The sequence below is a fragment of the Procambarus clarkii genome, chromosome 79, assembly GCF_040958095.1.
Source record: "Procambarus clarkii isolate CNS0578487 chromosome 79, FALCON_Pclarkii_2.0, whole genome shotgun sequence".
In the NCBI taxonomy this organism is placed as follows: Eukaryota; Metazoa; Arthropoda; class Malacostraca; order Decapoda; family Cambaridae; genus Procambarus; species Procambarus clarkii.
The window spans coordinates 2,700,649-2,716,254 of record NC_091228.1 but is presented as its reverse complement, the minus strand read 5'-3'; the positions used below and the strand labels follow the sequence as shown (position 1 = coordinate 2,716,254).

The 15,606-nt window shown below is 45.8% G+C and overlaps 1 protein-coding gene across 1 annotated transcript; it reads right to left on the bottom strand.

Annotated features, from left to right (window-relative positions):
• Positions 1 to 852: 852 nt before the first annotated feature.
• LOC138357624 (prophage side tail fiber protein homolog StfR-like) lies at positions 853 to 2,370 on the bottom strand. The gene has a single exon (XM_069314620.1). The coding sequence runs from the start codon at positions 2,368 to 2,370 to the stop codon at positions 853 to 855; it is 1,518 nt and encodes a 505-aa protein (XP_069170721.1).
• Positions 2,371 to 15,606: the final 13,236 nt, after the last annotated feature.

The following is a 15,606-nucleotide window of genomic DNA, read 5'->3' as shown; positions in this document are numbered from 1 at the left end:
GCCCACTGGGCGGGCCCTAAGCCTCTGGCTGGCCCACTGCGAGGGCCCTAAGCCTCTGGCTGGCCCACTGCGAGGGCCCTAAGCCTCTGGCTGGCCCACTAAGTGTTGCTTGTTTCTGTTTTACTTGGGCGGAGTATGAGTATTTATGACTCGTATGGTCGCTCTGAACCATTGACTTCTCAGAAAGATTTGACTGTTAAAAGTAAAGTTCTCTCCGGAGAGTCTGAAATATTTGCTAAAAATGCCCAACCACTTGGACGGTAGAGCGACGGTCTCCCTTCATGCAGGTCGGCGTTCAATCCCTCGACCGTCCACAAGTAGTTAGACACCATTCCTTCCCTCCGTCCCATCCCAAATCCTTATCCTGACCCCTTCCCAGTGCTATATAGTCGTAATGACTTGGCGTTTCCCCTGATAGTTCCATTCCATATATAAATAAATATATATCTCGCTTTATTGACCAGCCTACTATCTGCACATGCAGATATATATATCTACATGTAGATATAGGCCTCGTAGCCTGGTGGATAGCGCGCAGGATTCGTAATTCTGTGCCGCGGGTTCGATTCCCGCACGAGGCAGAAACAAATGGGTAAAAGTTTCTTTCACCCTGAATGCCCCTGTTACCTAGCAGTAAATAGGTACCTGGGAGTTAGTCAGCTGGCTTCCTGGGGGTGGAGGCCTGGTCGAGGACCGGGCCGCGGGGACACTAAAGCCCCGAAATCATCTCAAGATAACCTCAAGATGTATAGATAATATTCTTATATATCAAAATAACTTATTCATATACTTAGTCTCTCAGTGACGTAGGCCTAGTTTCTCTCAGAACTAATTCATTCATATAGGGATATCTCAGCCCACAGCTGTGCTCGTAAGTTCCGCAGCTGTGCTCGTAAGTGCCACAGCTGTGCTCGTAAGTGCCACAGCTGTTCTCTTAAGTGCCACAGCTGTTCTCTTAAGTGCCACAGCTGTGCTCGTAAGTGCCACAGCTGTGCTCGTAAGTGCCACAGCTGTTCTCTTAAGTGCCACAGCTGTTCTCTTAAGTGCCACAGCTGTTCTCTTAAGTGCCACAGCTGTGCTCGTAAGTGCCACAGCTGTGCTCGTAAGTGCCACAGCTGTTCTCTTAAGTGCCACAGCTGTTCTCTTAAGTGCCACAGCTGTGCTCGCAAGTGCCACAGCTGTTCTCTTAAGTGCCACAGCTGTTCTCTTAAGTGCCACAGCTGTCCTCGTAAGTGCCGCAGCTGTTCTCTTAAGTGCCACAGCTGTCCTCGTAAGTGCCGCAGCTGTTCTCTTAAGTGCCACAGCTGTCCTCGTAAGTGCTGCAGCTGTTCTCTTAAGTGCCACAGCTGTCCTCGTAAGTGCCGCAGCTGTTCTCTTAAGTGCCACAGCTGTTCTCTTAAGTGCCACAGCTGTTCTCTTAAGTGCTACAGCTGTTCTCTTAAGTGCCACAGCTGCCCTCGTAAGTGCCACAGCTGCCCTCGTAAGTGCCGCAGCTGTTCTCTTAAGTGCCACAGCTGTCCTCGTAAGTGCCGCAGCTGTTCTCTTAAGTGCCACAGCTGTCCTCGTAAGTGCCGCAGCTGTTCTCTTAAGTGCCGCAGCTGTTCTCTTAAGTGCCACAGCTGTCCTCGTAAGTGCCGCAGCTGTTCTCTTAAGTGCCACAGCTGTCCTCGTAAGTGCCACAGCTGTCCTCGTAAGTGCCACAGCTGTCCTCGTAAGTGCCGCAGCTGTTCTCTTAAGTGCCGCAGCTGTTCTCTTAAGTGCCACAGCTGTCCTCGTAAGTGCCGCAGCTGTTCTCTTAAGTGCCACAGCTGTCCTCGTAAGTGCCGCAGCTGTTCTCTTAAGTGCCACAGCTGTCCTCGTAAGTGCCGCAGCTGTTCTCTTAAGTGCCGCAGCTGTTCTCTTAAGTGCCACAGCTGTCCTCGTAAGTGCCGCAGCTGTTCTCTTAAGTGCCACAGCTGTCCTCGTAAGTGCCGCAGCTGTTCTCTTAAGTGTCACAGCTGTTCTCTTAAGTGCCGCAGCTGTTCTCTTAAGTGCCACAGCTGTTCTCTTAAGTGCCACAGCTGTCCTCGTAAGTGCCACAGCTCTCCTCTTAAGTGCCACAGCTGTTCTAAGTGCCACAGCTGTTCTAAGTGCCACAGCTGTTCTAAGTGCCACAGCTGTTCTAAGTGCCACAGCTGTTCTAAGTGCCACAGCGGTCCTCGTAAGTACTACAGCTGTTCTCTTAAGTGCCACAGCTGTCCTCTTAAGTGCCACAGTTGTCCTCGTAAGTGCCACAGCTGTCCTCGTAAGTGCCACAGCTGTCCTCGTAAGTGCCACAGCTGTCCTCGTAAGTGCCACAGCTGTCCTCTTAAGTGCTTCGCAAGCCGCCATCTTAGTCTGTCAAAACATTCTATAGAAATACAATACCATTTATTACCCATAACAAAATTATACAATATGAATTGTATCATTTTGTTTCTCGCGCGGCCTAACCTGTTGGTCACACCACCACCACCACTTTGGTGGGCAGGACTCACCCGCTGGTGTTATGCTTGACTGTTGTGGGTAGTGTCCTGTACGGATTTCTCCCCTCAGATAATACATAAACTTGGTAAAAGTACAGAAGTTTGTAACGAGGCTCGACCCTGAACTACGGTGGATTTAGAGAGAGGGGAGCCGGTCGGCCGAGCGGACAGCACCCTGGACTTGTGATCCTGTGGTCCCGGGTTCGATCCCAGGCGCCGGAGAGAAAGAATGGGCAGAGTTTCTTTCAACCCTATGCCCCTGTTACCTAGCAGTAAAATAGGTACCTGGGTGTTAGTCATCTGTCACGGGCTACTTCCCGGGGGTGGAGGCCTGGTCGAGGACCGGGCCGCGGGGACACTAAAGCCCCGAATTCATCTCAAGATAACACAGAAATAGACATCTGACATAGAGGCTAGAGGCACTTGTCTCAGGAACCTGTGCATCAGTTGATTGACGGTTGAGAGGCGGGACCAAAGAGCCAGAGCTCAACCCCCGCAAGCACAATTAGGTGAGTACAAGTACGTGAGTACACATAGACATAAGACACAGAAGTGGAGACACACAGAAATAGATATAGGACACAGAAATAGACATAGGACACAGAAATAGATATAGGACACAGAAATAGATATAGGACACAGAAATAGATATAGGACACAGAAATAGATATCTCTCTGAAAATCCTACAAATCCTCTTGTGAAGGAAGGGAAGGTAACTATCGGGGGTAAGCGCCAAGCCATCACGACTATATAGCACTGGGAAGGGGTCAGGATAAGGATTTGGGATGGGACGCGGAGGGATAGAAATGATGCCCAACCACTCACAGACAGTCGGGGATTGAACGCCGACCTGCATGAAGCTCTACCGTAGCTCTACCGTCCAGCCCTTGTCAGGATTTACGCCCCGTTGGAAACTGAAGTCATGAAACAACGATCCTGAACACCACATTTACCAAGAATGAACAATTTCAAGAGGGTTGCCGAAACGCTTTGGTGGCCTCATGACTGATAGAGACCCAAGGATTGCCCGAAACGCTGAGAGCCTTGGTCTTGTAATCAACGCTGCTAAAACTAAGGTATTTAACAGACAAATTGGCAACGGCAAAAGTGGACCACGAAAACTTAAGATAGATAACATATCAATAGACTATGTCTCTTCTTTCAAATACCTTGGAGTCTCTGTCCCTTGTGCCTCAACTGCAGTCAATAAGTTACATCAACAATGTAGAGACAGACTCAAGGCTCTCAGAACTGTAGTGGGGTACAGCCCGAAATATGGTGTTAATATTAGAATAGCAAGAATGATGTATTTAGCGTATATAAGGTCTCTGATAGACTATCATGCACCAGCTTTGGTCCTGCAGAATGGCAAAAGTATTGATAGACTGGAAAAAATGCAAAATGAAGCACTCAGAATTATACTTGGCTGTCCTATAACTACCAAAGTTCTCAACATGCGGAAAGAATTAAATATACTTAGCATTCGAGATAGAATATTTGAAATTAATCTTATGATGGGACTAAAGCTGCTGCGTGATAACAAAAACAACATTGTGTCAGTTGCACTGTTAGAACACATACGAAATGGAACTAGCGAGTCTAAATGGATTCAAAGAACTGCCACTCATATTAAAATGATGGGACTGCACGATGTATATACAGATGAAAGAGTACAGCACTTCCTTCCACCCTGGCAGATAGTACCTTTTGACATCCTGACCCCTGCATACCCCGCCAAGAAACTAATCACAAGCAACCCTCATGCTCAGCTTGCTGCTAAATTAAGCACCATAGAACACATTCACAATATACAAGCTGAAAACAACATAGCACAGACCATATACACTGATGGATCACTCAATACAGCTACAGGGAGGGCAGGAAGTGCTGTTATTGCTCATCAGCCCGATGGCAGCACAATTCAAAGAAATATCCGAATTAGTAACTCGGCGTCCACAATGCAGGCCGAGTTGGTAGCGATACTGGTAGCACTAGAAATTCTTGACAACACTGAAGTAGACAGCTTAATTATTTCCGACTCCCTTTCCTCACTACGAGCAATAAACAGTTTGCAATCAAGTAATAACGTGCTTGTCTTGGAAGCTAGACGTAGATATATAAGAATACTTAGCAAGAGGGTAAATATAAAAATGTTGTGGATTCCTTCTCACATTGGCATGCTGGAACATGACAAAGTTGACGCCCTTGCTAAGGCTGCAGTAAATAAAGACAGTATTGAACGGAATCTTGAGTTATCAAATAGGTCCCTTAAAAGTGTCATTAGACGAGAACTCTTGGATGGATTTGAAGAAAGTAGAACAGTGCAAACTGGAACTAGGAGGTCCATTGTTTATCACAATGAAATGTGTGAAGTAAAACATGTCTATGGGGCAAGTAACATAGCCAGTAGACTAACAGATGTTGTCACAGCTCGTATAAGACTTGGCTACAAGTATCTCTGGCAGTTCGGCTTGTATAGGGATCTAGATGAAGTAAAGTGTAAAGTGTGTGGACATAGACAGGGACACACACTCGAACACTATATCTTGGATTGTTGTAAAATTGAGCCTTTTAGAGATAAGTCTAAGCTCACTCTGTATGATATGGCAACCTATCTTATTACCATGGATAAATTACCTGAAATCCTTGCACTGTACCCACATTTTGCTTCCAGTAGATGAACGACATATGAGATTCAGAAAAAAGTAGTGTATTGTGAGGACTAATAATAAACAGAAGCTCCCCTATGACTCTGTAATATCCCCATTGGCCAAACTATTATGTATTAACGATAAGACCTACCATTAATGTATGATGACTTACTGTAAATATGTAGCTCTTGTAATAGCACTTTCTCTGTAACTAGCTGACATTGTATCTATAAGGTGTGAAGGATTGAAGAAATTGTTTATGTAATAATCTAAGATGAGGTCTGATAAAGACCTTTTGTGCCCTCTGTAATGCTTTTGCGCTACCGCTCACAGGATGAGTATGGGGTGCACAATAAACTAGCCGCCTTCGGCGGCAACAAAAAAAAACGCTGAGCGTATTAGTGGCTTTAGGCATAGTATCTGTTATAACTCTATCTAAAACCCCAACATTATGCTTGTAACTCAATATGGATGTATATACTTTGACTTAAATAAACTATTAATTTAGTTTAAGGTCCGTAGAGCAGTGGATCACCACGAGTGAAATTAAGCAAATAGATTGTGTGAGTTTACAACCAGATACATACGTCAGCAATAAATGAAATAGAATACATTGGTTTACAACTAGTTACGTCAGCAATAAATGAAGTAGAATACATTGGTTTACAGCTAGTTACGTCAGCAATAAATGAAATAGAATACATTGGTTTACAACTAGTTACGTCAGCAATAAATGAAGTAGAATACATTGGTTTACAGCCAGTTACGTCAGCAATAAATGAAATAGAATACATTGGTTTACAACTAGTTACGTCAGCAATAAATGAAGTAGAATACATTGGTTTACAACCAGTTACGTCAGCAATAAATGAAATAGAATACATTGGTTTACAACCAGTTACGTCAGCAATAAATGAAGTAGAATACATTGGTTTACAACCAGTTACGTCAGCAATAAATGAAATAGAATACATTGGTTTACAACCAGTTACGTCAGCAATAAATGCAGATAATTCGTCCAGGTTATACAGGCGATGAGTCACAATAACATGGCTGAAATATGTTGACCAGACCACACACTAGAAGGTGAAGGGACGACGACGTTTCGGTCCGTCCTGGACCATTCTCAAGTCGATTATGAATGGTCCACGACGGACCGAAACGTCGTCGTCCCTTCATTTTCTAGTGTGTGTGGTTTGGTCCAGGTTATATTTGGACCGGACAACATCGTCCTGTTTAGGGCCCTGTAGTGGATTCCCTTGAGAAAATCCCGTGTTTGATGGCCAATCACAAGACAGCATTGTTCCCGTCTAGAAGCAGTTGGGAAGTGCAGTGATGTGGTGGAGGCAGACTCCATACACAGTTTCAAGTGTAGATATGATAGAGCCCAATAGGCTCAGGAACCTGTACACCAGTTGATTGACAGTTGAGAGGCGGGACCAAAGAGCCAAAGCTCAACCTCCGCAAGCACAACTAGGTGAGTACAGCTAAGTGAGTACAACTAGGAGAGTGGAGCTAGATGAGTACACACTTCACCATACATGAATTTCTCTCGCCTTGGCCTCACGGAACCTCAAACACAAGGAAAATCCCTCACTCATCTTGCTCCTCCTCACTAAGGTTTGGTAATGAGTGTGACTGTGTGAGGGACGTGTGAGGTTACCTTTGTGAAAGCTGTGAGCCAGCTGTGAGCCAGCTGTGAGCCAACCGTGAGTCAGCTGTGAGCCAGCTGTGAGCCAGCTGTGAGCCAGCTGTGAGCCAGCTGTGAGCCAACTGTGAGCCAGACTCTTCTTGAGGTTATCTTGAGATGATTTTGGGGCTTTAGTGTCCCCGCGGCCCGGTCCTCGACCAGGCCTCCACCCCCAGGAAGCAGCCCGTGACAGCTGACTAACTCCCAGGTACCTATTTACTGCTAGGTAACAGGGGCATTCAGGGTGAAAGAAACTTTGCACATTTGTTTCTGCCTCGTGCGGGAATCGAACCCGCGCCACAGAATTACGAGTCCTGCGCGCTATCCACCAGGCTACGAGGCCCCTGCGAATTAGCTGATTAGCTGATTATGCTGTAGCTCTTGCAAGACAATCTTCTCCTCTCACTTGACTTTAACATCTTACTCCAACACTTTGTCTCACCACTGTTACCAACACTTTGGAAGTTGGAGTTAGAAATTCGCAAATCCAAATATGTATACTGTCTCATGTAGCTGATTGTAACCATAATCTCAATAAATAAAAATGTAATGTTCGTTTGTTCAAAATCGCTAATCTCCGAAAGTTCTTCACCGATTGCTTGGAAATTTTGACACAACGTTGCATTCGAATACGTGCGTGTTTTTATATACCTACTATATACATGCCACACCTGTGACAGGTAAAAACATGTTTATTTTAAAAAACAGTGCAAACTATTGGACATAAGCGCAACACACCCTGTAATCTCCGAAAGTTCTTTACCGATTGATTTGAAATTTTGACACAACGTTCCATTTGAATACGTGCGTGTTTTTATATACCTTCTATATAGATACCACACCTGTGACAGGTAAAAACATGTTTTTTTAAAACAACGCCATCTGTTGCACGTAAAAGCAACATATGCTGTACTAAATATGTTACGATTCCATTTCAGTGTTTCCAATTGCATTGATAAATGGAATTTATCCATAGATTTCGATTTTTCCATTTTGATTTAACTATTTTATGTGACATTGCATTGGAATTGAGCTGTGTTGTTTACCAAACTGTTCATTTCGTGAGTGAAGTTAATTTTTGTATTTTTTCATTGTTTTTCATTTCGTTTTTTTAACTGTTCTGTTTATTTTTCAGTGATATGAACATCAGATCATTTGATGTTCCCATTTTTCTGATAGCAAAATCAGATCATTTGGGAACACATCGGACAAGGGAGTGGGGAATGATGGGGAGGACGAGGGGACGGGGAAGGGGGGGATGGTGAGGAGGACGAGGGGACTGGGAAGGGGGGAATGGTGGGGAGGACAGGAAAACAGAGGAGGAGGATTGCTGTGGCTCAACAACACCCATGCGTTCCTGAGCCACAGCAACGCATGGCCGATATATTATATTATATATTGTGACGATAATCTCTTTCAAGAGAGATTGAGCCTGCTCTTCCCTACAAAGTACGTAAAGACAAAAGATAATATAGAAGATACGTCCAACAAGTATCGCAAAACGTTTTGCCCAGAGAGCAAATCGTACCCAGCACACAGTGACACCTGCTAGCTACCGCCACCGTTAACAGCAAACTGCTTGTCCTTTGCCTGCCTGTCGCTGATTGGCTGGTGTCCCGTCGCACCTGCCCTCCGCCCTCCGCCACAAGTTGATGTCCGGGCTGCAGTGCTTCAGTATTGTCAGAATATCTCAGTGCTCCTTGCAGTTGACATCTCTCGCTGGTAGACTAAGCCTTGGCTTTCGTGTACTAAGGGAGGTGGCAGCTCGAAGCCAATATTCCAGCTCCATTCACATTTATTTTGCTATCACTGTAACTCACTTGTCTTAACGTAACTTTTCATTTGCCAGTGATTATTCATATTATTTTGTTTGTTGACTTGTCTTTTATATTTTATGTGCTTAACTTTATTCATGTCTTGTTTTTCTAAAGTAATTAAAATTTCATTGTTAATTTACTTGTGTTTTGTGTGTCTTCCCATTACCTTACCACAGACGTAAGCTCCAGCTTTTCTCTTTTTTTTCTATAATGTGACGAGGCCCTGCCCCTAGCTTTTGAAACAGCCGAACACCAACGCTTTACCGTCACAATATATATATATATATATATATATATATATATATATATATATATATATATATATATATATATATATATATATATATATGTCCTACCTAGTAGCCAGAACGCACTTCTCAGCCTACTATGCAAGGCCCGATTTGCCTAATAAGCCAAGTTTTCACGAATTAATTGTTTTTCGACTACCTAACCTACCTAACCTAACCTAACCTAACTTTTCGGCTACCTAACCCAACCTAACCTATAAAGATAGGTTAGGTTAGGTAGGGTTGGTTAGGTTCGGTCATATATCTACGTTAATTTTAACTCCAATAAAAAAAATGACCTCATACATAATGAAATGGGTAGCTTTATCATTTCATAAGACAAAAATTAGAGAAAATATATTAATTCAGGAAAACTTGGCTTATTAGGCTAAACGGGCCTTGCATAGTAGGCTGAGAAGTGCGTTCTGGCTACTAGGTACGACATATATATATATATATATATATATATATATATATATATATATATATATATATATATATATATATATATATATATATATATATATAAGGCATTAATTAAATTAGACTTTAAAAATGCCTTCAACCAGGTAAAAAGGGATGTGGTACTGGAAGCAGTTGGAACAAGCTTTCCTTCTCTACTCCCCGTCGTCTCAGCAGGGTACAGTAGGGAATCGACGCTGCTGTTTGGGGAACATGAAGTTGTTTCTGCAGAAGGTGTCCAGCAGGGAGACCCACTTGCCCCTTTTCTTTTTTGCATGGCTGTTAAAGAGGTCACAAGCAGGTTGACCAGCGAACTCAACATCTGGTTCCTGGACGATGGCACCCTGGCAAGGACACAGGAGTCCCTGCTAGAAGATCTACAGCTGGTGAAATCTAAGGGAGAGGAGTTAGGACTCACCCTAAACCCATTAAAGTGTGAAATCATCTCATCTAGCCAACCAACCATAGATGCAGTGCGAACCATATTGCCAGGAGCCCAAGTGATCGCTCCCACCGACAGTGTGCTGCTAGGGGCACCTCTGGGCTCGAGCGCCATTGAGGTAGTCCTCGAAGAAAAGCTGAACGACCTGAGGAGGATGGAGGGAAGAATAGGGGCTTTGGACGCCCACGATGCTTTGTACCTTCTCACAAGGTGCCTGGCTTTGCCCAGACTGACCTATTTCCTAAGGTGTGCTCCCTCCTTCGACAGCCCAAAATTAACAGAATATGACACACTCCTAAGGTCAATAACCGTGAAAGTGTTAAACCTCTCCCTGCAAGATGACCAATGGGACCAAGCAACGCTCCCAGTTAGACTCGGGGGGGATAGGTATTCGCAAGGCGATACAGTTAGCAGTGCCGGCATTCTTATCCTCGACTAGTGCAACAGGTGAATTAGTTAAGGAAATACTACTGGAACACCTAAGAGACTCCATTGGGATTCATGATCCCAAATTCGCGGAAGGAGCCGGTCAGTGGGACACTCTTGTCAACTCTCATCCTCGACCGACTTTTCCAAATGACTGCAGAGTCCAAATGGGATAGCCCCATAGTGGAGAACATCGCCACATCATTGCTGGATGCAGCTTCCAAGAAGGACAAAGCGCGTCTTCTAGCTGTGCAAGCGCCCCATGCCGGGGACTTCCTGTTGGCAGTCCCTAATTCTGCCTTGGGCACCCGCCTGGACCATCGGACCCTAAGTATTGGTGTTGCTCTGCGCCTTGCCGCCCCTATCTCCACCGAGCACCAGTGTATTTGCGGCCATGCACGGGCAGACCAATACGGCAGCCATGGTCTCATCTGTCGTAAGACACAGGGAAAGATTGCCAGACATAAAGCAGTCAATGACATCATCAAGAGAAGTTTGGCTACAGCTGGGTGTCCAGCACAAAGGGAACCCCAGTTGTGCAGGCCTGACAACAGCCAAAAACGCCCAGATGGAGTCACCCTGCAGCCGTGGAGGGAAGGTAAACAGGTCGTGTGGGACTACACGTGTGCATCCACATTGGCTGATACCTATCTACCTTACAGCGCAGCTGAGGGAGGCGGGGCGGCCACCTTCAGGGAGACCCAGAAAACTAACAAGTACAGGGACCTAGAACGTTGTTACAGGTTCGTGCCAATAGGCTCTGAGACTCTGGGCGCCTGGGGTAAATGTGCACTTAAGTTCCTGAAGGAGCTGGGCGAGGAACTCATTGGGAAGACTAGAGACCCAAGAGCGGGCAGTTTTATGTTCCAGCGCCTCAGTGTCGCTGTTCAGAGGGGTAATGCGTGCTGTATCTTGGGTACGCACCCGACCCCCGAGGAGCTGGACGATGTCTTTGAACACTGATTGGTATATTCTTATATAAGTGTGTGTTTTCTGTAAACTGTAGCATTGCAATAAAATCAAATAAAAAAAAATAATAGGGGTGGTAGGAGAGGAAAAGATTAAAGTATTCAGTGAGAATTCACAAGGTCTTCTCTGAACACTATTTATTTTCTTCTTCGAGGATGTGGGTCCCTTTAATTAAACCAGTGGTGGTACCCCTAAAAAAAAAAAAAATATATATATATATATATATATATATATATATATATATATATATATATATATATATATATATATATATATATATATATTGGTGTATACTAGCAGCAGGTTTTCTTTCAAACATGTTTCATTGAATATGACCGCATATTCTGTATTTATTATTTTCTGGTTTAGGGCTTCTATCCCTCTAACTATTTTCTTAGCATCAGGGCTTAATTGAAATATGAGTTCTCCAAAACTCATTTTCGTACTTTTAAGGTGAAGAAAAGAAGTGATTTACTATAGAGTGTATTACACTTATTTATATAATTTGCACAACGTTTCGAACCGCCATGGTTCATTCTCAAGTGAACAGATCTTACAATACTAGTTGATTTTATACCCGCACTGGGTCAGGTGATAATACAATAAAGGTGAAAACATGGGGAATACATAAGGGATAAATGTGAGGTGAAACATAGAGGCTGCAGAAGGCTTATTGGCCCATACGAGGCAGCTCCTATCTAAACACAAAGATTAATCCAGTGTAATTGGCCTATTATGTTGGACATTGTCTTCTGTGTTGGCATCGATATGTTCTTGTCTTGTCCTTACTCTCATGGTGGGTAGAGTAAATAGTTCCGTGATTTGGGTGTTCATGGTAGGTCGCTCTATTCTTATGTGAATTGCCTCAAGAATTTGTAATCTTCTTGCATCTTGGGTTTTGTCTATTATGCAAGTATTCTTGTTCAACATTTCTCTTGTTAGAGTAATGTCATGGGCTTGTCTCCTGTGATTCCTAAGGGCACCAGATTGAAGATGGCATGTCATGGCATGAAGATGGCGTTTGTTGTATGTTGTTATTTTACTGTGTAGATTTGGGACCTGGCCCTCCAGTATTTTCCATGTGTATATTATTTGGTATCTCTCTCGTCGTCTTTCTAGTGAGTACATTTGGAGAGCTTTGAGACGCTCCCAATAATTTAGGTGCTTTATCGCGTCTATGCGTGCCGTATATGTTCTCTGTATTCCCTCTATTTCAGCAATCTCTCCTGCTCTGAAGGGGGAAGTGAGTACTGAGCAGTACTCAAGACGGGACAACACAAGTGCCTTGAAGAGTACAACCATTGTGATGGGATCCCTGGATTTGAAAGTTCTCATAATCCATCCGATCATTTTTCTGACTGACGCAATATTTGCTTGGTTATGCTCCTTAAACGTTAGGTCGTCGGACATCATTATTCCCAAATCCTTTACATGTTGCGTTCCTACTATGGGCAGATTTGATTGTGTTTTGTACCCTGTATTATGTTTCAGGTCCTCATTTTTGCCGTACCTGAGTTCCTGGAATTTATCACTGTTAAACATCATGTTATTTTCTGTTGCCCAATCGAAAGCTTTATTAATATCTGCTTGAAGTTTTTCAATGTCTTCAACAGAGGTAATTTTCATGCTGATTTTTGTGTCGGCTTCCCAGACACTGGGACCTGACCTGTCAGACACTGACAGCTTCCCAGCACATACAATGTACACCTGGAAGCATGGATAAGCGTCCCAACATCAAGCGTGTTCTCAATAACAGTAAAGCTCCACTTCACTTTCTGGAGAAACGTCTTGGACTCAGTCTTTATTGAGAGAAGTGTCACGTTTCTTCCTTTGTTCTCCTGCCCTCCCACGGCATCAGTGTTTGTTGGAGAACTGTTCTTGAAAGCAGTGAACTTTAACGAATCTAAGAACAAGACTTTTATTTTATGTAACCTTTGTTTATGAAAGGAAACAACATTGAATTTATCATATTTGAAAATTACTAGCTTAAATTATTTAGTTTAAATAAATATTTGTTCTATCCAAGTTTGCACTGGAACCAGCCTGGAACAGGTTCTGCAGGAGCCAGTCTGGAACAGGTTCTGCTGGAGTCAGCCTGGAACAGAGACTGCTGGAACCAGCCTGGAACAGGTTCTACTGGAGCCAGCCTGGAACAGAGACTGCTGGAACCAGCCTGGAACAGGTTCTACTGGAGCCAGCCTGGAACAGGTTCTACTGGAGCCAGCCTGGAACAGAGACCTCTGGAGCCAGCCTGGAACAGAGACTGCTGGAGTCAGCCTGGAACAGAGAATGCTGGAACCAGCCTGGAACAGAGACTGCTGGAGTCAGCCTGGAACAGAGACTGCTAGAGCCAGCCTGGAACAGAGACTGCTGGAGCCAGCCTGGAACAAAGACTGCTGGAGTCAGCCTGGAACAGAGCATGCTGGAGCCAGCCTGGAACAGAGACTGCTGGAGTCAGCCTGGAACAGAGACTGCTGGAGCCAGCCTGGAACAAAGACTGCTGGAGTCAGCCTGGAACAGAGACTGCTGGAGCCAGCCTGGAACAGGTTCTACTGGAGCCAGCCTGGACCTGGAATTGAACCGCTGGAACCACTCTAGATCCAGAGTGAACCAACCCTGTGCCAGTTGTTATTCTGGAGGTTTCTTCTTGTTTTGTCCGACCCGCGTTGATCTCCTCTTGTCCGACCCGCGTTGATCTCCTCTTGTCCGACCCGCGTTGATCTTCTCTCGTCCGACCCGCGTTGACCACCTCACCTGAATGTCCTGGTTGGTCCAGCTGTGACTCATGTCACTCGCATGCCTCACTACTCCCTGTGAGGCCTCATTAATGGTCTCATTGATATCCACTCATACCTTCTGTCCCTACATCTATCCCTGTCACCTTACCGTTCTTCTCCCTACCTCCAGTGTTCTCTCACCATCTGTACTTCTCTCTCAGTCCCTCCTTTACATCCGGATGGTCCTTAAAGCTCCGTTTTCTTCATGTTGCGCAGTCAAGGGGTTTAAGATTCCTCTCTCTCCTAATGGTCGTTAGAATTCCCTTTCTACTCATATTATCCCTCTCCCTACCTACTTCCCTTCACCCTGCCTGCTTCCTACCACCCTGCCTGCTTCCTACCACCCTGCCTGCTTCCCTCCACCCTGCCTGCTTCCCTCCACCCTGCCTGCTTCCCTCCACCCTGCCTGCTTCCCTCCACCCTGCCTGCTTCCTACCACCCTGCCTGCTTCCCTCCACCCTGCCTGCTTCCCTCCACCCTGCCTGCTTCCCTCCACCCTGCCTGCTTCCCTCCACCCTGCCTGCTTCCCTCTCCCTCATTTCTCAGATCCATTCCATCTTGCAATACAGCATCCACCTGAACCTCATTCCTGAGCTCATATCTAAGTCCTTCTCTCTCTACGTCCCTGCCTGTGGTCCCTGGTATCCCTCCCTCCCTATCCACCGTCCCAGGCGTGCGGGGGGGCGTCCTGTCAGCGGGCAGCACAGTAGAGGCTGGCTGACACTCCCTCCTTTATGTCTACACCGAGTTTTTAACGCCTAACAATGCGGGTGTTTGCCTGTCCAGCGGCCGGCGGTGTTTGCAAAGGCGATTCGCACACTCTCCTGTTTGTCCGCTCCGTCCACGATGGCTGTGAGCGTGAGCGGCCATAATATGTGGCTCCCTGACCCCTGACCCCTCCCGGACCCCCTGTGGGACCCCCTCACCCAACCTCTGACCCCACCCTGACCAATGGCGCCCCCTTCCCTTCCAAGCCTGCTTTTCTCTGCCCCTCTAACCGCCCTTAGCCCCACCCCCGGCCGGCCGAGCCCTTGAGTCTGGCTAGGTCGTATCCCTGCTACGATCCCTAGCCTGGCTAGGTCGTATCCCTGCTACGATCCCTAGCCTGGCTAGGTCGTATCCCTGCTACGATCCCTAGCCTGGCTAGGTCGTATCCCTGCTACGATCCCTAGCCTGGCTAGGTCGTATCCCTGCTACGATCCCTAGCCTGGCTAGGTCGTATCCCTGCTACGATCCCTAGCCTGGCTAGGTCGTATCCCTGCTACGATCCCTAGCCTGGCTAGGTCGTATCCCTGCTACGATCCCTATAGCCTGGCTAGGTCGTATCCCTGCTACGATCCCTAGCCTGGCTAGGTCGTATCCCTGCTACGATCCCTAGCCTGGCTAGGTCGTATCCCTGCTACGATCCCTAGCCTGGCTAGGTCGTATCAGGCTCCTCTTTGACTCATAATTCTGACCAACATTATCTTCCTTTACTCACACTTTGTCCGCAGAGTCTTCTTGATCTGTTGTTATGAGGTCCGCTTAGAGTGAGTACCAGACCTCTCCTCCCATGGTGGACACGGAGGCTATCCTCCCAT

What these genes read in the sequence shown, in the direction of transcription:
- LOC138357624 (XM_069314620.1), bottom strand. Translation starts at nt 2,370, where the DNA reads ATGGCGGCTTGCGAAGCACTTAAGAGGACAGCTGTGGCACTTACGAGG.